At 38.7% G+C, this 27,806-nt stretch overlaps 3 protein-coding genes across 4 annotated transcripts in view; 2 read left to right on the forward strand and 1 right to left on the reverse strand.

Moving 5' to 3' along the window:
• Mon2 (Mon2 homolog, regulator of endosome-to-Golgi trafficking) overlaps positions 1-26,267 on the forward strand; it is a 77,589-nt gene extending 51,322 nt beyond the window's left edge. Inside the window, exon 16 of the transcript XR_014425150.1 lies at positions 26,127-26,267. The gene's annotated coding sequence lies outside the window, so the exon portion shown is untranslated. The remainder of the gene's footprint in view (positions 1-26,126) is intronic.
• LOC145935067 (photoreceptor-specific nuclear receptor) lies at positions 847-26,293 on the reverse strand. Of its 2 annotated transcripts, none has more exons than XM_083036118.1 (8): positions 26,159-26,293; positions 19,270-19,666; positions 14,692-14,795; positions 10,235-10,349; positions 4,095-4,210; positions 3,223-3,434; positions 2,458-2,746; positions 847-2,144 (listed from the first exon to the last, which is right to left on the reverse strand). In XM_083036118.1, the coding sequence occupies exons 1-8, from the start codon at positions 26,277-26,279 to the stop codon at positions 1,906-1,908; spliced, it is 1,593 nt and encodes a 530-aa protein (XP_082892244.1). In that variant the 5' UTR covers positions 26,280-26,293; the 3' UTR covers positions 847-1,905. The 2 variants fall into 2 exon arrangements, with proteins under 2 accessions (XP_082892244.1, XP_082892237.1); XM_083036111.1 differs by having other exon boundaries at positions 10,235-10,364.
• On the forward strand, positions 5,030-7,641 carry LOC145935095 (uncharacterized). Its single transcript, XM_083036162.1, has 2 exons — positions 5,030-5,235; positions 5,609-7,641. Exons 1-2 carry the CDS (start codon positions 5,030-5,032, stop codon positions 7,473-7,475), a joined length of 2,073 nt encoding a protein of 690 aa, XP_082892288.1. The 3' UTR covers positions 7,476-7,641.
• Positions 26,294-27,806: the final 1,513 nt, after the last annotated feature.

The raw sequence follows: 27,806 nt of genomic DNA on the forward strand, positions 1-27,806 counted from the left end.
ACTCCGCGCGTTTCGTGGATCCGCTCGAAAAGGCATTAAGGACGCTCACCCCCGGCGCCAGGGCGTTTAACTCCCCGATTGCTTTGACAACTTAAGCAGGCCCTTAAACCTCGCTCGAGCCCCGATGTAATTTATAAGCGGCTGAGGGGGTAACTCCGCCGGGGACCGTCAAACTGCCGCGCGGCAAAACCCTCGTCGGCAGGGGAAGTCACAGGGATTATGCGGTGATAAATAAATATGTACGTTTATGCAACAACCGCCGTGACGGGGTTTGCGGGGTTGCGGATATACGTCGTTGCGTTCTGTTGCGACCGAAGTCAAATTGCGTTTCGAGGGGATCGTAACTAAATCCACCCCTTCTCGTCAAATACGCCGGCAATCTTTCAACTTTGACTCCGTTCGAAGGATTCCGCTTGGACCCTCGCGACTTCTTTTTTTTGCGAATAATTATTAATTAAATTTATTATGATATATATTTTATTAGATTAATTTGTCTGTTGCCGCATAATTTTTCGTGATTTTATTTATAAAGTATTTATAATAATAATATAAATATTTTGATTTTATCTTCTACTGCATATTTCTACTTATATATTATTGGCATTTATGTTAATGTTACTTTCGATATTTTTATTCGCTCGTCATTATATGAGCAAAGTTGAAATGCTATAAAACATATTATTTATTTAAAATTGAGGTAATTAATTTTATCTTACTTTTGATTAACTTAGGTTTAATTAATATTGAAAAAAACTAGTATGTAGTTTCTCTCTAAAATAATAAATCCAAATAAATTAGAGACAGTGATACGAGACAGAGTGACGATAGGCAAGTTAATCAGATTTACTTTTTTATTACAAGTAATCGTTACAATACATATCACCGATTGAGAATACGTAGACTTTTACAGCGAATAGTATCACAACACGAAATATACAGAGAAAGTGCGGACGAGCATTCATTTACAGCGCCGAAAAAAATTAACTCCTCACACACCTTCGTGGATCAAATTACTTTCATTAATCATATTATGCAACATTAAATTTTATGAATTTATATTACTGCCTGAGTAATTTCCAAATGCAATTTAATTCTGATTTTGTATTATATATATATCGCTACGGTTTATTAATCATATCTCTGATGCATAAATTTGTTCACGTGTAAAAAGACAAAAGAATATTTTAATTGCGTTAATTTTTCAAATAATTTCACTGCGATTTTACGAACATATATTCCATAATTGAGTCCTGCATCATATATTTTTCACAAAGTTGCAGAATGTGTTCATCGCTCCCGTCACTTTCCTCTTTAATTCGGTAATTTTACGACGAACGTAAGTCAAGGTATAAAAAAGAGAGGGGAAATATAAAAAACGAAATATCTCCGTTTTTTTTGGATTAATCCGTTAATCTTCTACGAGAAACGAAAAAAAAAACGCTCTATCAACGTGCCGGGCCTAACGCCCGATATATATGTCTATAATAAATAAATACATATATTATGTATGTGTCTATGTGTATATTTACGCCGCGATTGAGTGCCCCTCGGTCGATTTTAGTTGCCGTTTTATTCGTTAGTGACGCCATTCATTCTTCCTGTGCTCCGCGTTTGTAGGAATATATTCGCCAATCGAATTTATTATCTTATGATCATCTCGAAGGGACTTAGGACTTCGTCCTTAGGCCTGATCGTGTCGGAACAAAGCTCGCGCTTTACTCCTTGATTCTTTCATTTTTTTAAAGGAAAGTCTCGTTAGCCAGTCTTTGCTGTCCATCTTCGGTGATTAATTCCGCCTTCTAAATCCTTGTCCCAGCGCCAAATCTTTTGACGATCCTGCATAATTCGCGTTATCAATTTAATAGCGATAATTCTCGGGAAATTCTCTGATGCCCGAGATGATTTTTAATTTTTGTACATGTCACAAAGGACTTTCTCCATCGGTGTATTGCCGATAGTTCTATGGAAATAAATCAGTTCCACTCTTGCAGCCGGAACTGTTCGTAGCAATGGGAGTAGCAACAGCAACCTGCCAAAACGGGCCGGGCTATTCGGCTGTTGAGCGCGCGCGTGATGTCCTAGCATTAGCTGCGCCTGATCCTGCAGATTCTCAATCTGAGTAGAGTCCTTTAAGCCGCGGGTTTCTGCAACAGAAAAAATACGCGCCTCTAAAAATACAGATTTCGAATTTGCGAAATTAAATAATTAAGCGAGTAATATATTATCGTGATTATGCATTTTTTAAAGAAATTAAATAAATAAAATTTTTTAAATCACACATACACATATATATATATATATATATATATATATATATATATATATATATATAGAGAGAGAGAGAGAGAGAGAGAGAGAGAGAAGAGGGGAAGGCAAAGACGGAGAGAAAACAGTTTATAATTAATTCTGAAATATATTTTATAAAAAAATAATACAAACGTATCGAAAGTCACTAACCTGGGCGGAAGAGAACGATGGCTTTCATGCAGGCGAATTCCGCGGGATCGACCATGATTGCTTTATATCTCTGCAGGGTGTCATGCAAGTGCCTGACATCCGCCGCTACTTGACTGGGTTTTCCCGTGGTGGTTTGCAGATGCAATCCCGAGTGCGGATGCGGATGCGGCGAAAGGGTCAGAGCCGTCAATTCAGCAGCGCTGAAGAGAGGCGACGACTCGAGTGGTAGACACCACTGAACCGCATTTAGAAGGAACAGTTCCGACCAGACCTCTTCCAACAATATTACCTTAACACGATTAATCGGATCCTTATGATTTATTGAAAAATTGATGTTGTATTATCTCTATATTTCTGCCATTTTAATCATCTGGATTTTTCTATTATTTGATTGATTTTTATAATAAGATTGATCTTTATTTTATAATAAGATTTAGCATAATAATCGAACTTTTATAATTTCTAGATTTTAATTATATCTAAATCTTTTTGATATTTTTATTAATTAGATTTAGTATATATAATATAATTTAAAAAATTTTCTCTTTTTTTATTTATATGAATGTGTCATTTATATTTTTTATTTATCGCGTGGATGCAATACTGTTTACCGATCTTAATTCTCAACAGCCTATTGCCGCGATCACATACTATTCATCAACGTCGAAATAAATTATCAAATAAAAGTGTGTTAAAATATGTATTATATATTATATTTATATATTGTAAGAGTGAATTGCAATCGTAAATTTGGTAAAGCATTACCTGGTCTCTGAATGGCAGACCAGCGAAAGAGGGAAGATTCTTCGCCCATTTGACGGCCATGAAGAGCAGTCTCGCGCTGGTCTCGTAGACCGTTTCGGCACTCGCAGGTGAATATAATGACGGGAGTATTGGTGGAAGCTGTGCGCATCCACTTCGTTGAGGTGTCAATGGCTCCTCGTTCGTTACATCTATACTATCCTCGGATGCGTTCCCTATTTAAACATAAAATTCTTTCCTATCTTATATAAACTCTTTGTGGCACTAGCTGTAACAATAGCAATACCAAAAGTGATAAAAGCGTGAATGGCGTTGATATAAATTTGCATGAAGATTTGAATTAAGAGGATCTTCTTTCAAAAAACCATTCATATATCTTTAATAAAATAAAACAATTGTTGTGCATTCTTAAATTATATATACACTGAGAGAATTTTCTCTTAGAATTTACCCTGAAAATCATGGTAATCGTGGGACAATATGGTATGGAAAGAATTTTATGAGAATTTCTTTGATTAATATATTTATTACAATAAAAATAATATCTATTACAATAAAATATAAAACATGTTTGATTAATTTTACTAAACTGCATAGTAAAATTAATCAAACATATTTTATATTTTATTGTAATAGATATTATTATTTTTATTGTGATAAATATTAATCAGAGAAATTCTCATAAAATTTTTTCCATATCACGATTACCATGATTTTCAGGGTAAATTCTAAGAGAAAATTCTCTCTGTGTATATGTAATACTTCTTTTGTTTAAATTTATAAAAATATGTCTTTTTATGAAAAAAAAATTATTTGTAAAAGAATGTTAATGATTGTTTATGCATAAATTCTCTGAAATGTATAAAAATACGTACCGTCCTCGTTGTCTTGTCGAGGTGATGTTGCATTATTTGTAGAATTTGTCGTCGGTGCGACTGTAGGCAGAGGTAGTGTCGTAGTATATCTCGCCATAGCTAGGGAGACTGGCGGTCTGAGAAACAATTTATGTACCGGAAGGATTAAAATATCTGAATGATAAAAAGTAATTATGTAATTATCTAGTTTCTACAGAGATAGAAATTTAAAAGTTGAAGAAAAATTTATAAACATTCATTCTTTAATAACATTATTATATTTTTTTAATGCAAAAAGAAGGATTTAAAAAAATAGTATATCATTCTTCTTTACATATCCAAAATGAGTTTCAATTATAAAGTATCACGTTATAATTAAGCAAATGCAAACTCGATTTGGCGATAAATCAGAGTGAAATAACCACAAGCGACGATATCTTCAGTCTGCTCGCGTGCGAGTTTTGTTTGTAGGTTCGTCGTGTTCCGCGTAGCGGAAATTTTATGTCGATCTCGGGTAGGTAGGCCCGCGTATAGCGATCACGTGCGACGAAGGACGCCGTCGATGTTTTCGAAAAATATTGCTTTCGACGAAACTTTTTCTCGCAACTCGCCGATCTCTTCCATGCAAATCTGGTAGTGCAGATGACGTTTCGCGGTGAGATCGCGGTTAGTCCACGGGCGAAGCAACAACGGCGAAGGTAAGAGATTCTCTCGACATATACGTGTCATCTTTCAAGAATACCTATATTTGGCGTCCGTTTAAACGTCTAAAAACAAGACTCCTTATACCAAGCGATGAGAGAGCGGATCTGATAATGCGCCGATTTACAACAGCGGCCGAGACTGTTCATAATTCTGGAGGCGAGACCACCGGCACCATTACGACCCTCGAGGGTAAAATTCCGTCGCGATGCCGACGGAAGATCGATGCGACCGCGCCGGCCTCGCCGCGGAAAATGGCGATCCCGGCCGGCAGGAACTTTGCAAGTTGCTACATGGAATTGTGCAAGCAGCAACGACTGCGACCGTTGCCGGTCATATGTGTCACCCTACCGCACAGCCTGGACTTCACCACCGATCGCGTCAAGATGGACGATTGGGGCCCGATCTTGAATTCCCTTTCTCTCGATCGCTCGCTCAAATCGATTAGCATCCACAGCAGGTTGCAAAATAACTGATTACATTGTCCACTTGTTTCTCATGTCTCTCAATCAGTTGATTTTTTTTACGAGATTTTTGTATTATTTTTTAATGATATACTTGGCAGTGTTAGATTTTATTTTTAACGTTAAGGAAAGTTAATTATACATATGATGGAATATACATGTAAATTTAACTGTGATTTCTGATTATATTTACACACTATTTAAATTCTTTAAAAAAATTATTTCTTTTTTAATTTTCTGGAATTTTTAAATTATACATCTCAAGTGAGAAACAAGTTACTCTAGAAAACTAAATATAATTCGCCCTCACTGTTTTCAAATTTGTCAAAATCTCGAGGTGATACGAGAGATCGCATCCATATTCATCAGGTATCAATGCCGTAAACCCTTGGAAGAGGTGAATTCGGAGGACAAAGCGCGAGCGATGGGTAAAACCCCGGTGGTCCTCACGCGTTATTTGCTGGAATGGATGTCGCAGAGCGTCGGCCAATGCGTGAGAAATTCGCCCAGCCTCACGCATTTGGAACTCGAGGGTATTCCGTTTCCACCGGACTGCATCGCAGTGCTCTGTGTCGGTCTATCGGGAACAGAAACTCTACATCATCTCTCTCTACGACGTTGCTACATCGGCGACACCGGCTGCGAATTGATCTGCCGAGCGATAGCGGATATTCGCAGCGTCAAGTCGTTGAATCTCAGTCACTGCGACCTCACGTCAAACAGCGGCAGTATTTTAGCATCCGCGCTCTCCAGACAGAAACTGGCGCTTTACCACGACACCTGGAAGCAATCGCTGAGGTATCGCGAGCCCAACTTCGAGGCGATGCCGGGATTACGTCGATTGACTCTGAACGATAATCCGCATCTCGGCAACTGTGCCGTAAGAGAGATGATCGAGGCGATTCGCGACAGTCTGTGGATGAAGGCGCTGGATCTCCAGCACTGCGGCTTGACGGATCAGATCGGCGCGGATCTCCTGAACCTACTCGAGCAGAATAATACGCTGGCGGTGCTCGACGTGAGGAAGAACGTCAACCTGAACGATGAACTTGCAACGGAGGTGATGAGGAGATTGGGGGAGAACGACGTCGAGGGAAAGTCGGAATACAAGTGGATGGAATTGGCGCCGAAGGACAAAAGAACCGCGTCGGCTAGTACTCGAAGGTGCAACGAGAATGAAGACACTGCGAAATTCTCGAGAGCGCGAAGTGCCTTCACTATGTACGCGAGAAGGACGTGCCAGGCGATTCCTCCGAGAAGGACGGTTCCGATGTCGCTTCTGCCTTCGAAGATGAAGATTCGACCGCCTTCGCCGCCGGTTCGTGACACCACTCAACAACGACCCGACTTGATTCGATCGCGAACGATCGGCAACGTACAAACGGTGCCCAAGGTCTCCCTTCACTTGAATCTTCAGTCCCGGATACAATCCGCGGTGAATCGCGCCGATCGCGACGTCGAGATTCGAAAGACAACAACGGAACACAAAGAAGACGTGCCATGCTCCGAGGAAACGAGTCTGAGAAGCTCCGATTCGATCAAGGTGGACGTCGGAACGCAAAGCGTGGACCGGCAGGACAATCTGGAGGAGATTCAGAGTATCCTCAAGAAATTGGCAGAAGCTCAAGCGGAACACGATCGTCTCCTGGAGGAGACCAAGCGGGTTGATCTTCTGCTCGTCGAAGAACGCGCGTGTCGCGAAGTCGCCGAGGCAAGCCTGCGATCGGCGCAAAACGACATAGCTGTACTGGAGAACGTTCTGAAGAAAAAGGAGATGGAGACCAGCGGCTGCCTATTGATCAGCCAGCAGTCTTTGGACGAGATATGCATATCCTTCGATCGGCTCTTGGATCTGCTGGAAAGTGTCGCGAAACATCCGTTCGACCGGACGCAGCCAAACATGCAGCAGATCGCGAGCGCGGACATCAAGCGACGACTAGTGTCCGTCATCAGGCAGACCAAGTCGGAAAACCTGAAGAGGGGTTACAAGATGGAATCGCCGCGCGTTTCGCACGTCGTGGACAGCCCGCGGAAGTTTGTCAAGTCCGAGAGCGACGTGAGATCCATCGTGCCGATTCCTGGGACGCATGTCGAGAAAAAGATCGGCGAGTGTCCGGAAAATAACGATCGGCATCATCGCGACGTCGACGCGAAGCCGATGATGTCGCCCGGCGATCGGGCTCGTGCGATTTTCGCGAGCATCGTTAGCGGCGAGGCCATGCTCGACTTCTACTAGTCATCGATCGGTCGAATTCGGTGATCGCGTGCGAAGGGCACCGGGTATAGAGCCTTTAGGCACACGGAGATACTTTACATGAAATATTATGGATATGTATTTTGTACACGTATATATTGTGCACATTACTGTGTGTAGAGAGAGAACGCATGTCACACTTCTTCATTACCACGAGAAGTATTTCCATATTACTGTAGCACACAATTTTTTTTTCTTTATATAAACTTTATAATCAACACTCGAATGTCATAAACATCTAAGTGACGCCGTAAAAACGCCGTGAGAAGCTCCTTTTTAAATATTTACTAATAGATGTCTTTTATACTTTTATGTTGTTTGAGAGAAGTAAATAATTACTGCCGTCTTTTGATAAGACTGCATCGTGAAATCGGAAAGATGTCGGTGAGGAAAATTAACCCAGATATAGCTCGTTTTTTTATTCGTTGAAAAATCTATTTAATCATACTATCATCTCAATCTGTCATTAATTATGATCTGAATCTCTCTAGAAAATGCACTTGCAGAATGCATTTATTTCTATTGCATTCAATTGAACGAATACTTTCGGAGCAAAATGGAAGTGACAGACGACGCGACGCGACACGACGGGAAATTGCTTATTCAAGTAGGGAACAGATGATCGGGATAATTACTGGGTTAAGAATAGCGGAACTAGTTAGCGTTTCTGGGTAATCGACGAAGCGCGATCCAAAGACGACGCGGACAGTCGGGGAGGCAAGATCGATCGCTCGCGCGACGAGGAATCTATAGCGTTCCGATCCGTTTATAGCCATATTTTTCTTAGCGCGTTATTGTGTATACATGGAATAAATATCATTTATTATTTCCGTAAAACTTTTCGTTCAAATTTCTTGCCGCGAGTACCGCGGATAAATAATTATATTTTTTTTTTGTGATTTGCTTTCATCATATTTTTGACCTTTATAATGAATTATAGCTTGTTAAAATTTATTATAGCAAGTATAATATCGAGTCAATATTCATTTGTGTATATATAATTGTAATTTCTGATACCTTCAATGATTATACGTATCTCTCGCAATGCAAGTCTCTCGAGATTTCACATTTATATAATCGAGTTCAATAGAAGCGGTCGTGATCTACATATATTAAAATTGTTATATTGAATAAAATAGCTAAACTACACTGAGAGAATTTTCTCTTAGAATTTACATTGAAAATGATGGTAATCGTAGGACAATATGGTATGGAAAGAATTTAATGAGAATTTCTCTGATTAATTATTACAACAAAAATAATAATATCCATTACAATAAAATAGAAAATATGTTTGATTAATTTTACTAAACTGCATAGTAAAATTAATCAAACATATTTTATATTTTATTGTAATAGATATTATTTTAAATGTGATAAATATTAATCAGAAAAATTCTCATAAAATTCTTTCCATACCATATTGTCCCACGATTACCATGATTTTCAGGATAAATTCTAAGAGGAAATTCTCTCTATGTAGTTATTTTTATATTCTCAATTATGCAGATACGAAATTAGGAGCTCTCGTATAAATATGCGTTCATTTGACACTCTGTCCTAACTTCATTATTTATTTTTTTTTGCTCATCAAATTATTTTAAATTAATCGAATTGTACAAAAAGAGCATCTTGAGCTATGATTTCTTCACAAAATTAACAGACCCAGTATAAATGATTTATCGATCAGAATCTTTTGCTTTCGATATAGCTTTGAATTCTTAAAATTCCTAGATATTTTAGAATGCAATAAAGGGATGGATTCTCCCTGTTGAATTAATCTGAGACCAGAGAAGCTTGTATATCGCGAAAGGATTGATCGCGCTTGTGTAACGAGCGCGATATAATATAACTCGTCGAGGACGACGCGCTGTGCCGTCGTCGGGACGCCGGCCTGTCGCTTTTAACGTTCACCCCTTGGCGCTCTATGGATTTTCCATTAGTTCCAACCTGGGCAACCGGTTACCTGAAAAACGCTACGCATACTCGGGCTGCTAGTCAAAGGTAATTTTTCATGATAGATCACGCTCGGCGTGTCGCTCACAACGGCGAAAGGTAAGCCTGGTGCGCAGCACAAGATCAAACGTGCCAACAACGTCGCCGGCCCTTGTTGCTCCTGTCGTTGCACCCGTCGACAGGTGACTATCGATCGTCGCCTCCGTCGCCTACCGCTCTAATCGACCGTGTCTAAGGGCCATTTCGACCAAACTCCGATTAATTCAGTCGTCGTTTAATAGAATTGCAAAAATTACAGCGACACTTTTTAAACGCACACATTCCTTGTTTCTAATTCAATATTTCCTTCCCAATGTGTGTCAATAAATAATTGACAAATTCTATCGATATTAACAAAATATTGCAGTTATTATACGTTATTAATCGTTAATTAAGTTGATCAAAGTAGCCTCAAGTGTTAAAAGTTCGCTCTCGTGACATGAATATATACATCAGCATTCGATATTCTTGCCCTTTCGATGTAATCGCATTCAAAAGCTTGTTTTCTGATATATTATCGCTATTAATTTGCGCGCATGTCTCAATCGCTGATTAATCATTGTATAAACAATATTAATTAATTAATTAATATCTCTTAATGAAATGTTATTCTATTCTATTCTTCTTTTTTTATTTGATTTGTAATGCTTAATAATTTGCATCTTTTTCTTTAAAAAAAAGATAGATATAAAGAATAAAAATCGGAGATAATAAAAGAGAGGAGCGAGAAATTAATTATCACTTACCCGAAGACGCCCACGGCGACGGCGGCTTCGCGCAGCGCCCGTTCTTGGTCCATCTCGACGAGCGCTTCCGGTCTAATGGTGGCAGTATTCCTCGGCTGACGTTCATTTTGAACAGCTGCAATATTGCAATCTTGTCGTGTTTATAGATATGTGCGGCCATTTATGATATCGAAAATGATACAGTACATTTTAACTTTTACAATTGCTAAAAATCGATACTTTTTGTAACATTATAAAATTAATATTTCTTTTTTAATTAACAATTTGACTTAGATGCATCGAGAGATACAGTTTGATTATTGATTTTCGCGCATCACATTTGTAATGAATGTTTAGAGTGAAGGTACAATAAATTCGGTGTTTTTGATTGACAATCGGCGAGGCGCGAGTGTTTTCGCAGGTGTAACAGTCATAAACTTCCTCTTAAGTTCATGAATCATTGATTCGTCATCATTGGTTATCGCAAATTTAAGATTGCGATAAGTCACAATACGAACTTGTCCATATATCAATTATATCCACAGATAACATAGTCGCGCGATATATCTGTGTCATTCGTGCAAATTACTGTTTACGGATAACGTATCCCTTTAACATCTTTTGCGCGAAATTGCATAGGTCATGCAATGCAAATGCATTTCTCTCAAGCTTGCGCAACTTTTTAACGCAATACGTTTTTCACAGATGAAAGTGCCGTTACGTTGCGAAATGCTTGCTGTGATACTGCAGTATATAAAGGCCAGAATTGTATTTTCCATTGTATATCGATTATTATGTAACAATAGGGTGAATAGAACCAGCGTGCAAATTATTTTCGTATATTTCGTTAAAAACCGAATAGCTTTTCCGTCTGATCGATAACGAGAAAAATCAGAGGGCAGTAAAGCTTCTATGATGCATATTCATCGCTTTGTTCGATCGCTCTCTTTTTTTATTTATTTATTATTTTTTTTTTCGGAAAACGACGATCTCTGTCTCTCTTTTTCGAACGAGAAAGGATATTGAAATCGGCGATGCGGTCGGCGAACAATGGGAGCATTGTGTCGCTCGTCGAGGCCGTCGAATTCGCGGATGATTGAAGTATTATTGAAATATTAGTCGATTTCCCCATCTTCACTCCCCCGGATTTACGGGGAAAACGACGGAGCGAGCGGTTGTCTGCCGCCCTCTCGTCAAACTCACGTAACGCCACGTTACATCACGCCGGCAGTCTGCGTCTGACACGCGTGAATTTAACGGGGCACGCAGTAGCCACGCTTATTGTTTGCAATGCGCAACGCGGTGCACGACCAATCGAGAGTTTCATTCACCGATCATCAATGCGAGAGGATTCCGTGAAAAAGACTATCGATGGTGAGATGATGCTGTTACGTTTTTTTTTATTGACAGGTGCAATCAATTTTTCAGAATGAGCGAATCTGTATCCCCATGCTTTTTAACACGACAACAGTAATATATCGATTGTAAGATAGCTTATTTTCGTCGATATACCAATAGAATTTTTTTTTTCAATTTACGACATTGTTCTAGAATTGTCTATAAAATAAAGAAAAATCTTTTTCTATATATTTTTGTAAAGAAAATCATTCAATATATTTTTATGTACACAGAAAGAATTTTCTCTTAGAATTTATTCTGAAAATCATGGTAATCGTGAGACAATATGGTATGGAAAGAATTTTATGAGAATTTCTCAGATTAATATTTATCACAATAAAAATAATAATATCACAATAAAAGATAAAATATGTTTGATTAATTTTACTATGCAGTTTAGTAAAATTAATCAAACATATTTTATATTTTATTGTGATAGATATTATTATTTTTATTATGATAAATATTAATCAGAGAAATTCTCATAAAATTCTTTCCATACCATTATTATCCCACAATTACCATAATTTTCTAGGACTACCACAATTTTCTAAGAGAAAATTCTCTCAGTGTAGAAAAAAATAATCGTGGGGATATTCTTTCTACCAAATTTCTTTTTAAATATTCCGTAAATATCTTGTGTAGAGATAAACGATCGGCGGGGGAGAAGGGGTGCAAGGGTTAGTTAATTTTTATTCGCGCGAGCCAATCAAGCGCATTTGCGAGCTCACGCTCGTGCGGTTCGCCGTGGCGCTCGTTCTCTTCGTCGTCGTCGTCATCATCATCGTAAACACTGCGGTCGTTAGTGCGATGGTCGCGTGGCCCTTGACGAATCCCGAAGGGTTAATTGGAGGAAATAAACGTATGCAACGTGCGGCCGACCGCCCGATGCGCACGCGGAGATTCGTCCATGACCCTCGATCATTTCTCTCTCTCTCTCTCTCTATCTATCTTTTCCCCGTTTGCGACTTTGCTGGCGGAGACGGTGCCAGAAGGAGACGAGCGGGATGGCACGTGGAAGGGTGCTCTCCTGCGGAGAGGCCGCCATGCAAATGAGAGAAACAATTGCAATCTGCACGTTCGGATGTCCTGGTGCGAGAATTCGCGCGAGAAATGTTACATGGGCGGATACTGAGGATAACAATGAAACCATACTTGTGGAATACGAGTGAAAGTATTAAGGATCGTTAACGTAAATCATCGTGCGTAAATCATTGAGAGAAACGATCTTTAAATCGCGCGAATTCGTTAAAAATTTACAGTGCATTTATTTATTAATTTTTTTTATTATGATATTTACACCGGGATTTATTTTTTCAAAGAAGATAAAATTGTTAAGAAGTTTTCTATTCGAGTTAAGGATCAAGTAAAAATAACGGGGCCCCTACATGCATCAGTGAACAAACGGGCACGCTCGTCAGTTAAACGAACGAAGAAAAAGTCGAGGAAAGAGGGGACAAAAAGCAGGGCGGCCTCTCGCAGCGAGGTGCATGCAAATTAAACAGAAACAGAGTGCACGGGGCGTTTATCTCTTGTGGTGCGAAAAAGAGAGGACAACGGGAAGAATAGAGAGGGAGAGAAGAAACGGAGGCCCGACGAAGCAAGAGGACCCCATTAAGCCGCCCAGCAGGCTGCACGCCGGAGGTAAAGCGAGCCGACACGCTTTTTATTATTACGAAATTACTGCGCGTGCTTGTGTGTGCTGCGTGGTAAAAGGGAAGCCGGGAAAAATTGCGTCCGCGTTACACGCCGACGACAATGAGTGCCCTAATCGCGCATCTATTAAAGCACGGTGGCCGACACGAATCTCTCTCTCTCCTTTCGGCGCTTGCGACACGGGAGAACGTGTTTTTCGCGTGCGGTAATATGTAAATTATTCCAGTCATCTTCTTCGCGTAAAAGTTGCGAAGAGCAAGCAGACTTCCGAAGAACTGTGAGAATTTAACTACACGAGATTTGTGTATTTTCCGCGTGACTTCAATTTTCGATTACATATCTCTGTGTGATTCAGATTTATAATTACATTTTGCATTTCTTTAATTATTATTGCACATGTCAGCTTTATGTTTAGGTTGCTCCAATGTTTTATCAATTGAAAGAATTTTGAAATTAGGTGTAAAATTATAATTTTATAATTTTTGTTTCACCCAGCACACCCCAAAGATTTTCCTCAAAGAGAAAGAGTCAGCCGATCGATCGATCAGAACGGGATATCGGTCGATCTCATATCATGTCGCGAATTTCGAAGACATTGTCGCCAAATTGGAGTTATGGATCCGGCGGATTATCCGTTTTCGTGGGGGTACGGGCCGTAATGCCGAAATCAATCAGCGTACGGGGGTGGCGGAATTCGGGCGGAGGGCCTTTTATGTTCGCGACATAAATAACTGGATAAAGGCGGAGCGAGCGGAAGTCTGGCTGTGCTCCGAGAGAACAGCCTCTCCGATTCAACTCTTAATGCTTCCCAGCGAGACACGAGCGTGCACCTGTCCCTCCGTCTTGTTTTCTCTTGTTTTTCCCTCCCTTCGGCCCCTCGGCGCCGTTCCTCGGCTGATAACTTTCTTATTGCCGAACTCGATGTCGCAGGGGGCGATCCTCCCGATTGAATCGAATCGCGCATAACAACGCGATTTTTATCCGGAGAAAACGACGCATCCCGCCGATATGCGAAATTTATTGCCTGACGCGAAATTTTACCGTGAAATCTTAACTCTCATTTCTCACCCCAATATCGTTATTCATTGCACAAAGAAATGAGATTTCATTCTATAAATTATCTCAACGTTTAACAATCGAAAAGCGATACGACTTTAGTAATTATCATATTTTTTGTATTTGTTATAATTTACTATAAAAGTTTTTTTATAGTAAAATTTTGTTATATTGCACCTTTCAATTTATAAATGCTGAAAGCTATAATTTATTACAAGTTATGAAAACTGTTTCTCGTATGCTCTTATATACCGTATTCTTGATTCTTTTTAGTCAACGAGTAATATAATTATTTCTGAATCTAATCTCTCTATGTGAATTTGGTTTAAGCTCAGATTATAATTGGAGATATGTGTATTATCACTTACCATCTTTATTCATTCCCATTTGCATACATTTCTTCAGACGACAAGCTTGGCATTGATTTCGATGCGCCTTGTCCACGACGCATCTTCCGGTACCAGCTTGACATCTGCGCAAAAACATATAGCGCTCATTTAATATGATATTTTATTCTATTTTATTACATATAAATATATATTATTAAAAAAATTCTCGTAAAAATTTTTATGAAATACATATTTAATACATAATTTTTCTCTTTAAATGTTTAAGATTTTCTGCGATGTTGCTTTAATGACCTACTATAAAAATATGTACACTTTTATATTTGTGTTATATTAACTTGGTAGCAAAAAAAAACATTAATATTATATATTTGATCCTGCTTGGCAAGGCACTTGGCATTGTGCAAAAATTTTCCGGTCTCGTTCGAATCGTAGTGATTTTTATATCCTGTGCTATGTAATAAGGGAGGGAAAAATAGGACGCCTTTAAGGCCGGGCAATGAAGTTGCGGGGATGCTGTCGCTGGATTGGACGAGATTAAGAGGGATAAGAAGAAGGTACGTGACCCCGGACGGTTCGCCTCTTTACGTTAGCCAGCTCGGAGGGATAACCGGGTTAGCCCAACAATGAAAGTAATCGAATTTAACACCATCTCCCGAAGAGTGCGCACCCCGGATTTCCGACAAGTGCGACTGAATTTCGTCGACTTTCCGCGAGGGACAGTCAGCTACGGAGTTACGATTGATCGTTGATGAAACGTCATCGTCAAGGATCGATCGATCGCCGCGAGGGATGAGTTGACGAACTCGTCAGATCCCTGTCGGCGTATCGAGAAAGATTTTCAACCGGTTAAAACTAGAGTTTAAAAGCAAGAGAAAATAAAGAAATTCTGAGAATTAATCAAATATATAATTTTCTTTATTTATAATTTTTTCCTTATTCTTTTTTTAACTTTAAAATATAATATAAGAAGCGGATTATTTTCGAAAGATTATGAATTCTCCCCTTTGTGTTCTGTAGTAGTAAGTAACATAATAATGAAGCTCTATTTTTGCACTAATTATTTATAATTCTTTCCGATGAATTACATGGTTTATTACATGTCGTTTAGCTTCTCTTAGCATTCATAACATCACGTTACATCAAAAAGATCGTTTAACAGAGACCTATCGGCTAAAGGGTTGCGCGAGGCCTGCCGCTTCGCCGACGACACCGTCAATAAACAACACACATCTATCGCATCCATAGCTTGCATCCGACAACGCGAAGTAGGGCGATCCGACGGGCGTGATAACCGGCAGCACATGCTTCCGGTAATTCAATGAGGTGAACAATGCCGCGGGGCCGCTCGTAGAACAGAGAGATGCGTAAATAAATGTATGATGTGGTTCTGAAGGGTGAATGCAGGAAGGGGCCCGCGCGAAGGGGGGCAGAGGGGAACTGAGAGTCTCGCGCCCTGCGGATCTCCATTGGGGTGTAAACGCAAATCAATTTGCCCGACGGACCCCCCGCCGGCATGGCGACACCATGCCGAGGGACCAGTTCGGGCCCTTCGTGTTACATCGCCTCGGGACAAGATAGTGCTCGGTTCCTTGTGACTGACGTTTGTTAAAATCGCGCTAACAGCGGTCCAGCGGTCCAGCGACAGCCGCCGGCAGAAAATCTCGCGCATGAAGTGTATTTTGCGGGAAGGATAATGATCCCACGAGTGATAATGGATGTGATTAGGCCGATAGGGCTTGCGTTTTCTTATGCACTGTCATTCCACGCGACACATCATAAAATGCAAGATTAATTAATAAAAAAAGATATATATATGAGATATTTTCAGACAATGTATTATATAATTAGAATTTCTGCAATAATTTTTTTAGGTTTTTAATATTTTTCTGGGATTTTTATGATGTGTATTGTGAGACAAAATTTTTTTACAAAATTCTAAGACACATTCAAATATTATAAAATTCCCTCTAACGCTTCTGATATGATTTTACTGCAAAATATATCATTCTTCACTCTACAAAATTAATTATAAATTTTCGTGTAAATTTTTTTCTCGAATATTTGCCGCGATAAGATAGATTGCACGAAGATCGGCAATCTATATCGGCGGGCGACGTTTAATTTCATCGTTTGTGAAAATAGGAGGAGAACGAGAGAAAGAACGGCGTTTCGCTCCCGTCTGGACGGCTATAACGCGGCAAAAGATTGAAGAGCCTCCGCACAGATAACCAATTACCCGCGAAGGGGAACGAGATGCGACAGATGCGTCCCGACGCGATGCGCCACGACGGCGCGGCGCGCCGTCCACAATCGCCGGATTAGCGCAAATCCTCACGGATCGGTTAGATGCAATTAAGTGCATCGTGCGTGGATAAGAGCGACCGAAATGTTCGCACAGACTCCCGCGGGGATCGCACTTGAACTCTGCACGCAAATGTCGCTACTCGAGCGACAAAGGCCGCGTCTTCCTTCCTTTTGTTTCCTCGTGTTCAACGAAAATTTTCACAGAGATAATATTTGTATTTTTTACTAAATATCTTTTAAACACCCTCTCATTTTTGCATGTATTAATTTTATTAGCTTGTGTGTCCACAGTAATAAAATTATTACTTTTGTTACCCTGACGAATATAATTATTAAGCTGAAAAACTTAAGTACATTGACGTTTATGAAGCTAAATCATTGCATTGTTTTATAGTTACATTTTTTTCAGTTATTTAATCATAATGTGCGACGTTATTCTTTTCCGGTGTATTCATTAAAAGATAATAAACACGGAAATTACAATTAAAATTGTGCATTATGCACGTATAACTTGATTCGACGCTTCCATTAACAAATATTTGATAAAGAAAACCTTTCGATGCATAAATATAAATACAAATCGAGTTGAGCAAATAAACACCCATGGTTCTCTCTCTTTCTTTCTCTTCTTGCGGGAAAATTAAGAACGGGTCTGTATCAATGTTTAAAAAAAATATACATCAACAACTATCGCAACATCGCAAAGCAAAAACAATTTCCGTCACAAATCCTAACAATAAAATAACCGAGCATCTTACAAACCAGTTACTGCGTTAAAATATTAATTTCACGTATACTCGATGATTTTTATGTCTGCTTGGAAACTTAGAGTAACAATATTTTAATTTAACACATACATACGATAAAAATATATAATACACCGAAATAAATATACAAATAATAAATCCAATTTTTAGCTTTAAAACCATGAATCGAATTTATCGTAGAATCTATAACTGCAAGAAGATTTTTTATATGATTTTTAATCTCGTACCTATTAACAATTTTATGATATATTTTAAAAATGAATTTTTTAATATATATATATTTAAGGTATATATAAATATATATTATATATTAAAAAATTTGTTTTTAAAATATATCATAAAATTTATTATATATATACACCTTAAATATATATTTATTATAATACATATTTATAACAACCTTGTAAAACTTCTGATATACAGACCATCCCCTTTTTATAATAATAATACTTTTACATTGCAAGAATATCTCGGCACTGATGAAGGGGACGCTATTGATTGCCGTTAGTATCATTCGGGGTTAATATCGAGTTAAGCATTCGTGCGGAGCCATGTGTGGGCCAAGTCGAGCAGGCTCATCCTAATACCGGGCCGCAAACGCGGGGGACGCGCATAATGTTGAACCCGCCGGGGGCCCATCGAGAGCCACCGTCGCCGCACCGGTGGCGAATTATACCCGGGTATCCGAGCCGGTGGCAAAGCCGAGCCGGTAGCGAGGAACTATTACCATCCCCCGGGAACGGCCATCCATCTCCATCGGATCCCGCTCGCGCTCTCGAGCCGGAATCGTCCCGTCCCGTCCCGTCCCGTTCGATCCGCGCACTTGATACGCAAACTATTAACCCTCGCACGTTGCCCTTTGAAAAATGAACACGCGCGGGTGAGCGTGATCGAAATGCAAAGCGAGCGACCCGTCGAATCCGACGATTCACCAAAGTGCCAACCGACTGATACGCGCGACGTTACAATTCTTTCCCCGTCGCGGATCGAGTTGTCGGACTGTTAACGAGTGCGTATCGAATGAACTATCGTCACGTTTGACCGCGACGAATATCGTTATCCGATCGCGTGCCTTGCGATATTGTTCTTGTATCATATAATCTCTTGTGTTAAATCGTATCTCACAATTTGATCGATTAAAGTTCTATTCGTTGCAGCAACCTCATTGCATACGCACCCCATTGTATCATCTGCATGAACCAGAATTACGTTAAGGAGTCGAAATATCGTTGGATGAATAATAATTAATCCCAATCACATTCTCTTTGTGATATGCAACGATATAACGGTAGACGAGCGATAGACGAGCCGCTGTTGTCTAAATTAAGTCAACTCGCACTCGCATCTAGTGCATCTGCAGCGGAAGCTTGCAGTTGCATTTATTCGTGCATGCATTCCCGAAATACATATATTTAATTTAAAATTGAAAAAGATTATTATATAAAAGAGAGAATTTCCCTTCTCTCAATAGTTTATTTTACAATCTAGTCTCATTGAAAAACCCCCCAAAATTTGGGAGACTCACCTGTAAATAAGCTTTCGTCTGACGCTCCTCTTGAAGAAGCCGCTGCAACCGTTGCAGGCGAGTATTCCGTAATGTTTGCCGGAGCTGGTGTCGCCGCAGACCACGCATATCAGTCCGAGACTTCGCGGCGGTTTGCTGCCGTGTTGCGGCTGCTGCGATTGCTGTTGTTGCTGATGCTGCACCTGGCCGAGTAAGTGCGGGTGGCCGTTCCCGAGCGCGGTCAGATACGGCGATCTCGCCAGAGGGAAGTCTGTCGGCATTCCTCTGCAGAGGGGCACCGGGCATTCCTGGACCGACCGGGAGGCGTAAGGATCGTGGCTGGATGTGGATCCCGTCGCTCCCAGAGGACTGTAACGTTCCGGCAAGCCCGGCGAAATGACACTGCTCTCGCCGGAATCTGTAATGTATGTGCAATGCGCTCGTCTCGTCATGAAGTCTCCGACAAGGAAAAGAATAGGTATAAATTTTGATATAATATACACCTGTTATTATAAACACAAAACTTTACGACAAGATCTTGAAGTGTTACAACAAGTTATATATAGCTTGTCTGAATAAAATTAACGAGCCAAGTGTCAAAAAGATGTTGAACTCCAAGAGTAAGTTAATCAAACATATGCGTTTTTTATCGGTAAATGACCCGCTTCGATAAAATTTGAAATAAACAGGGAGTCATAAATTAATATACATATGCGATGTCAGATACAGGTGTAAAAATTTTGTAGGTGATTGAACTTTCGAAAGAAAAAAAAATCACATCGAGATATAATTTGCAACCGGTGAATTATCGTCTCATTCTTCCGGTTGACGTGTCAGCGTTGTCAACATTCACGAATTATTTTCTTCATAGTGTTGTTTCAGACTTTGCACAATTGCAGCGGCAATCGCAATTCAATGAATGTGTTGGCGGGTTTTTTCGATTTTTTTGTTCAATAAAACGTGATCGCCGAAAGTGGGAAAATCATTATAATCCGACGTTCGAGATTCGAATTTTCTCATGCCGGATTAAAAAACATCGAACGAGATTTCATATACTATTATTAAACGTATTTACAGAAATATATTTGCAAATGTAAAATGCAAATGTAAAATGAGCCCGGCATCGTTAATAATATTAGTTTGACCCTTGCGTAACTTAATTGAAAATATCGCTCGATTGTTAAATTACTATCTCGCGCTTATCTGCGATTATTAATTATAATTTTAATTATAACGAGCTTCAATTTAGCTGAATTATACTTATGACATATTTACATATTTCTATATTAATTTCATTCTATATTTCCATGAGAGAAAAGAGGCATGGGACAATTTTTAACATCGCAAACTTCTGCAATTCTCTGCACAGTGTGTAAATTAGTTTATTTGTCATATAATTATTTTATTTTAAAACATAAAATCAACGCAAATTTTCACGGAAACGGAAAATCACGATCAGGAAGGAAACATAAAATCGAATCAGTGTCCCAACTGAAATATATCTAACGGTGGCAATCCATTATCTTTTTCGATCGCAGAATGGCTTTCTTGGCGATCAAGCGGTGCGATGAGAGGCCCGAGATTTATGATCGAAATATCATTTTTCTGCGATCAGTCCGGCAGGGTTTTCATCCGATCAGTTGGCCGTTACTTTCGGCTTAATCCCAGAAATCTCTTTCGCGCGTCCAACCCCAAGCAGGGCAGATCGAAGGGCCCCCGCCATCCTTGATTGATTTCGGAATAGAGTGCTGGTCGAACAACGCGGTCGCATATAAAATAATTCTGCATGCTCGCTTAACGCCCGATCGTTATGGACCGCCACGAAAATCACGCGATCCACTTTGTTGTCATTTCTATTCAATTGGCGATCGATATCATCACGAATTGACAATCGAAATCCTCTCATAACCCTCGACAGAGACAATTCTAAAGGATTTCTCTTACCCTTTACGTCATAACAACTCACCCTCGTGTTATGTGATAGTGATCGGATTTAATAAGAACGATAGCTATCTCGAGATCGTTATTTGAATAACATATTCTCGAGATTTATTTTAATATGTATTATATGTTGGTATTGTGTATATAGCTGTGTATAATTATATTTTTTGAAATATTACTTTGACGAAGCACAAATTAACTTTAATCGTATTTAGTCTTATCCAAGAAATGTTATTATATATTATATAAAAAAATAATTTAATATTGTGTGAAACATTTTTTATTGTATAAATGATTTCTGATAAATAAAATTAGAGAAAACAACGAAAAGAAATTTACTTTCATCTGTTGACTGTGAAAACGTGATTTGTGACAGTTTATAGCGATTGTACTTAAACAACGAGCGCAGCAATTATTTCGCGCCTCGAATCGTCCCTATCTTGACATCGTCCTGTTGTATGGTAATTCTCGAACGGATCCTATCTGACCCCGCGGCATTAACGAGGCTGGAACGAGTTTTCGATCGAATTCGGAGGGCGGCCGACAAATACGATTCGAGCGAGATCTCGCGCCTCGCTGAGAACACCGGCGTGACTAATAAAGTCGAACCAAGCAGAGAAGCGAAATCGCATTTCGTTGATCACGCAGATGTTCATCGCCATAGTGCACGCGACTTTTTCGTCCTGTTCATTGCGTTGACAATGTTTTGCATTTCGAAAGATTTATCTTCCATCTCATCTTTTAGTATCTTAATTTTCTCAGATGCAATTGTAATTTTTAAAATGCAATTGCAATTTGAAAAAATTTAATTGGGATAAGCGTACGCATATACACGGATAAAGTTAAAACAATCGTATAGAAAATGAAATTTAATTATAACATTAAGTCTGAAAACACAGAAAATTCTACAATTATATATTAATTAAATTTAAAAAATTTATATTCGATTATATATAAAGAAGATTTAAGGAAAGACAGAGGGTTGCGAGATTTTGACTGAAACATGATTTTACAGCAGATTGACGACCCATTATGCGACACGAGTTACTGCGGAATCATCGCGGTTCCCTTAATTCATTCGGCATAAATATTTATATTAGAGCATTCTTACTTTCTGAGCTTTTTCCAAACTCATTTCCCGATGTAAATACTGTTTGTCCCTGCGATCCAGCCGGTAAGCCTTCAGGGACGCGAAAAAGGAAGAGGAGTCTCTCTCGTGGGGTGCTAGAAGCAATCGAGTAGTAACTTCGTCGTCAGAAAAAAAGATACCCTACCATTGTCAAAATTTCTTTTCGCATTTCTCCTTCTGAAAAATCTGAGCTCTCTTACTATTTCTGAATATGTTTGTTACTTGGACAATACAATTGTCGAATCGCATCTTCTGATCGTTATCAAATCACGTCGGGGACAGGAGGCGGGTCAATCTTATTAATTCAACTCACGTGACTTTGTGTAAGCGTACGAGCTTTTCGATCTCGTTAACATACACCCCATAATCCTGTCGATTACTAGCGAAGTATATATTCTGACGCTCTGATTCAATCTTCGAAACGATAAAGGATTTATTTCACGATAATATCGAAATCGGTCTATAACTATCTTTTTTTATAATCATTTTGTTACTAATTAATATCGTCCAGATCTACTTTATAGTAAAATTCTCACTGCTTTTCTTAATTAAAGTAAAATAATGCTAAGTCCATCACATCCCATTTTTGTATCAGTTTCATGCTTATATGTTAAAGACGATGTTTAAGAAGGCTCATGCACGCACACGCACGCACTCGCAAATTACAGCATTAGGGTAATCAAATCTTGTCGCGGTACAATCTGTCGTCCGCGCGGGGTTAAACGAGAGGAGAAAAATGATGGTCCAATACAGAATACACACCCGCTATAAGCCACCCGCGCCGAGAGTAACGCGCAAAAGCAGGGGCGTCAAATTTCATTAGCATATCAATGCTGGCGGATGGCAAGGCGCCACCTGCGCCCTCGCATTATGGGATCATCGGGAAAAGTGAGAGAGGGAGATCGTTGCGAGTGGGGCCAGGGGTTGTGCTAGTTGAAAAGATAAAAAAAAGAGAAGAAACATTTTTTCCCCCTTTTTCTCTTCACTAATTTCGGCTAATCGTTAGCGCATTGGATGCGACAATAGAGAGAAAGAGAGAGCGTTTCTTGCATTTTTGGATTTCTGTCGAAAGAAAAATGTCGAAATTAAATAAAGCGCAAATGATGATTTATTTTGAAACAGTTCTTTGCCACAAAAACAATACAAATAAAAAACAAACAATTACTTTTTAAATAAATACACTCATCACAATAATTAAGGGATAAAAAAATTGTCTAAAAATAGGCAAATTTTAAATAGCTGTAACTTTGTTTAAAAAAATAAGAATTTAAAATTTAAAAAAGGGTTTTAAAGCTTGAAATCTCTACCTTTGAAAGATCATAGCTGTTTTTCATTTTATCCAATTCTGGTATTCTTTACATACAGAAAACGACGAACTTAAAGAAATGGAAAATTTTCTTCTCACTTTGTAGATGTGTCGTATGCACAAAAAGATTTGAAAAATTTTTTTACTTTTTCGCGTTAAAGCCTGAAGTTTTCCCTGCAAAATCGTTTTTTTAAATTTAAATTTTCATTTTTCTTTATCAAGTTATCAAGAATTGAAGAGAAAATGATCATTTTTACTTTAATTACTCATAACTCCGTTAAAAATCATCGTACAGTAATTTTAAAACTGGATTCTTAAAGCTGAATCTTTGCTTTATAGTTAGATATTGTGGCCGAATTTTTTTTAATTCGTAAACTTTTTACAGATAAGTGAAAATAACGAAAAATTACCGCCGACATCAGCTTCACCTAAAGCGCACCACGTGGAGATTGTACGATTGGATTTGCGCTTTGGGTCGGCGGTAATTTTTCGTTATTTTCATCTATTTGTAAAAAGTTTACGAGTTAACAAAAAATTCGGCCACTTTATCATACTATAAAGCAAAGATTCAGCTTTAAGAATCTAGTTTTGAAATTATTGTACGATGATTTTTAACGGAGTTATGAACGATCAAAGTGAAAATGACCATTTTCTCTTCAATTCTTGATAACTTAATAAGGAACAATCAAAATTTAAATTTTAAAAAACGATTTTGCAGGAAAAGCTTCAGGCTTTAACGCGAAAAAGTCAAAACATTTTTTCAAATCTTTTTGTGCATACGACACGTCTACAAAGTGAGAAGAAAATTTTCCATTTCTTTAAGTTCGTCGTTTTCTGTATATAAAGAATACCAGAATTGAATAAATTGAAAAACAGCTATGACCTTTCAAAAGTAGAGATTTCAAGCTTTGAAACCCTTTTTAAAAATTTAAATTCTCATTTTTTTAAACAAAGTTACAGCAAATTTAAAATTTGCCTATTTTTTAGACAATTTTTTTTGATTCCCTAATTATTGTGAGGAGTGTATATCGCAAAAGCTAGGAAGAAAAAACAGATCTCGCATTCATTATTATCAAGGCTTAATGTTATTGAAATAATGTTACTGGGACAACAACGTTTAACGTTGACGAAAGAATAGTATTAAACACAGCTCGGGTATTTGTTTTAAGTAGATGCAGGTTGATGCCATAGCCGAATGAAATGCAATGCACTAATCGTATGAAAGAGAGAGAAAACAGGAAAAACTCTATATATTTCCCGTTTTTTTAAGATCAAAACTGTACTGTCAAAGTTTTTAAGTCACAACAATGGAAATTGATAAACAAAGATTTACCAATGAATGAGAAAGCGTGTATCGTCGAGCAAAATTAGGTACATCTGTCGCGTCGGTGCATATAAAATAAACAAGGCTGGATAAACATTTACGACTCTACATCAACGAAAACAAAAAAAGATCGAATTATATCATTTAAAAAAATTTTTGAACAATGAAATGAAAATTATTATCAAATATCACCCAATTATATGTATATTGTCATATATTTTATGATGTTACAAATATTTCACACGAAATGTCATCCAGTCAGTCAATTAAAATTTAGAGATATTTTTTTAATCAATTTCAATTCAATAAACTTTTAGTTATAAGTAATTGATAATAAAATTCTTCTTAATTAACATTTAATTTTGCAAATTAAATTTCGAAGATTTAATTGAATAACAAGACATCATTGTATATTTTAGTTTAAATTGGAATTTTCAGGATTTTTAAAACAACATAGCTGTGATGTTTGAGTCATTTAGTGACAATTTCTAATGAATTAGAAAATATAATAATTACATGGTAAATTCTTGAGAAAAAAATTATCACGAGGGTTAATCAAATGGGCAAGAATCTCTTGCGTTCCGTCGCTAAGGGTAGACGATACGACGCGACGGACAAAACGCACGCAGATTCACCCTCGCGACGGACTTTTATACGAGTCGCAGTCCTTGTGGGGTGGGATAAGTGGAAAAAGAGGGTGGCACGTAGGCAACGACATTATGCCATTAGAATAATCAAATCTCGGCTGACCCGACGTGAACGGGGAAAGAGGAATCGCACGTTGATGCAAGTTTACGCATTACATTACGCATTATGACGCGAGAAAAATGACGTGACGGGGTGACATTGAATGTAAGAAGGTTAATCTCTCACTCTATTAATCTATAATAAATCTTAATAAAAGATAAGGTAAAAATACCTTCAACTTACGCATCTTCTTTCCTGATATAACCTTTCTTGTATACAGTTTTTCAAACGTTGTTAATAAACTAATCAATAATGTCTATAGCTTCATTATCAGCTATTGAGAATTAAAAGCTTGCGCAAAATAGAATTGAAGCTTTTCGGTTAATTTTTTTACGTTTATATGTAGGATACATATCTCAAAAATATTTAAGGTTTCTATAAATAATCTGATGAAATAAATAATTTTATGTATGTTTGAATTGTTTTTTTAGCATTTATAAATTTTTTCATCGTATTAACTCACCGTGTCTGACGCTCAGTGGACTGGCAGGACTTCGTGGATGCTCCGACGTCGTTTCATTCTGCGCTTGTTGGTGCTGATGCTGATGATCTTCGGAGGCCGTGACCGTTGCTGCCCCGTTCATCGTGCCTCCTCGATCATTCGTTATCAGGCCGATATCAAACGCGCTAAAATCGATATACGTCTTTTTCATATATGGTTTAATAATTTCAATGTAAAATATATAAAGTATATGAATGTAAAAATTTAATCATTATCTTTTTTACAGTTTATCGAATTGTTGATGTTATTTCTAAAAAGATATGTAATCTACTTCAGCTTACTTATGTAAGTAAAGATTTATTTCAAACATGACAATAAATAATTACACTATGTAGATATCATATATTTATTTTTATTTTCTTGATCCAGAAAATTTATTTCAATAATTTAATTTTATTTATATAAAAAACATCATCAATTGGATTTAGCCAATTGAGAGGTACAATCTCAAATAATTTTTCCAAAATAATGATAATAAAAATGTTTTCTTAGCTTGATATATCTTTACTACAGAGATAAATGATCTCTTTTATAAAATAAATATTAATATATTTTCCAAGTTCTCACACACACATTTTTTCTCTTCTTTTTTTCTCTCCCTTTTATTAAAGATCATTGCAAACTCTTACCTAGGGTAACTCCAGGATTTAGCGTACCCGCACTGTGGCACGTAAGTCACTTCCCGCGCGATCACTGATTTCTCCACCCTCTTCAATCTACGATCACCAAATTTTTTAATCGCTCGGCTCGACTTCGATCTACAGTCATTTAGTTCTCGAATTCAGCGATTCACCACACGAAAAACCACCTGGACGAAGAATCCTGAAGAAGTCTGAAAGTCACGATACGCGATCTAGACCGACACGATTACGACAACGTTAAATGCAAGGTAAGAAGATATTTGATAAGGGAAATGAAGCTCTGATACTGCGCTCGCGCTATCAGGAATGACGTTCAGCTTCGAGATCGGGGCGTAAGCGGAACGATCGTTCGTCGATGTCAGATTGGCGTATGACGTCTGCGGCGTCCCAATCCGGGATCTCGGTGGCGAGTCGCCCGTTACCCGCGGATGACGTCGGCGTCGTCGTCGTCGTTGTCGTCGTCACCGCCGCCGACGCCGCCGCCGCCGTCGTCGTGGTACTTGCCGTGCCGTCGGAGGCAGCGGGCGAGCAACGCCCGGCGCCGATTGGTCCAGCGGCACTTTTGAAGGCGGGATCAGGAGGCAACGCCGGAAAAACGACAAAAACGAGGAGCGGGAGGATTTAACCTATAGCCTCCACGTTTGATGCGGCGCCTCGCCGCGACGCCCGTCGTCGCGACGACGCGCCTGCGCCGACCCCTCCGGGGTAGGAGATGACGCCTGGCATCTCCCACCCCGCAGCAGCCTGGACCAAACTACTACTACCAAACTACCCCTACAGAAGGGTAGACACTTTCGCGGGGGACGACGACTACCTGAGCATCGCTGCAATTGTTGATCGTTGGCTATGCAACGGCGAAGCTCTCTTTGCCGGGTCGCTTCGGCATCGGTTCGCCTGGATAAAAAGTGACGATACGCTAAATAGCAGGCGGATCCTTTGATCCGGCGTGAATTAATCGAATCTAGCTG

This window comes from Prenolepis imparis, unplaced genomic scaffold (assembly GCF_030444845.1).
Source record: "Prenolepis imparis isolate NDT839.2.m4 unplaced genomic scaffold, iyPreImpa1.0 SCAF_1, whole genome shotgun sequence".
Lineage (NCBI taxonomy): Eukaryota > Metazoa > Arthropoda > Insecta > Hymenoptera > Formicidae > Prenolepis > Prenolepis imparis.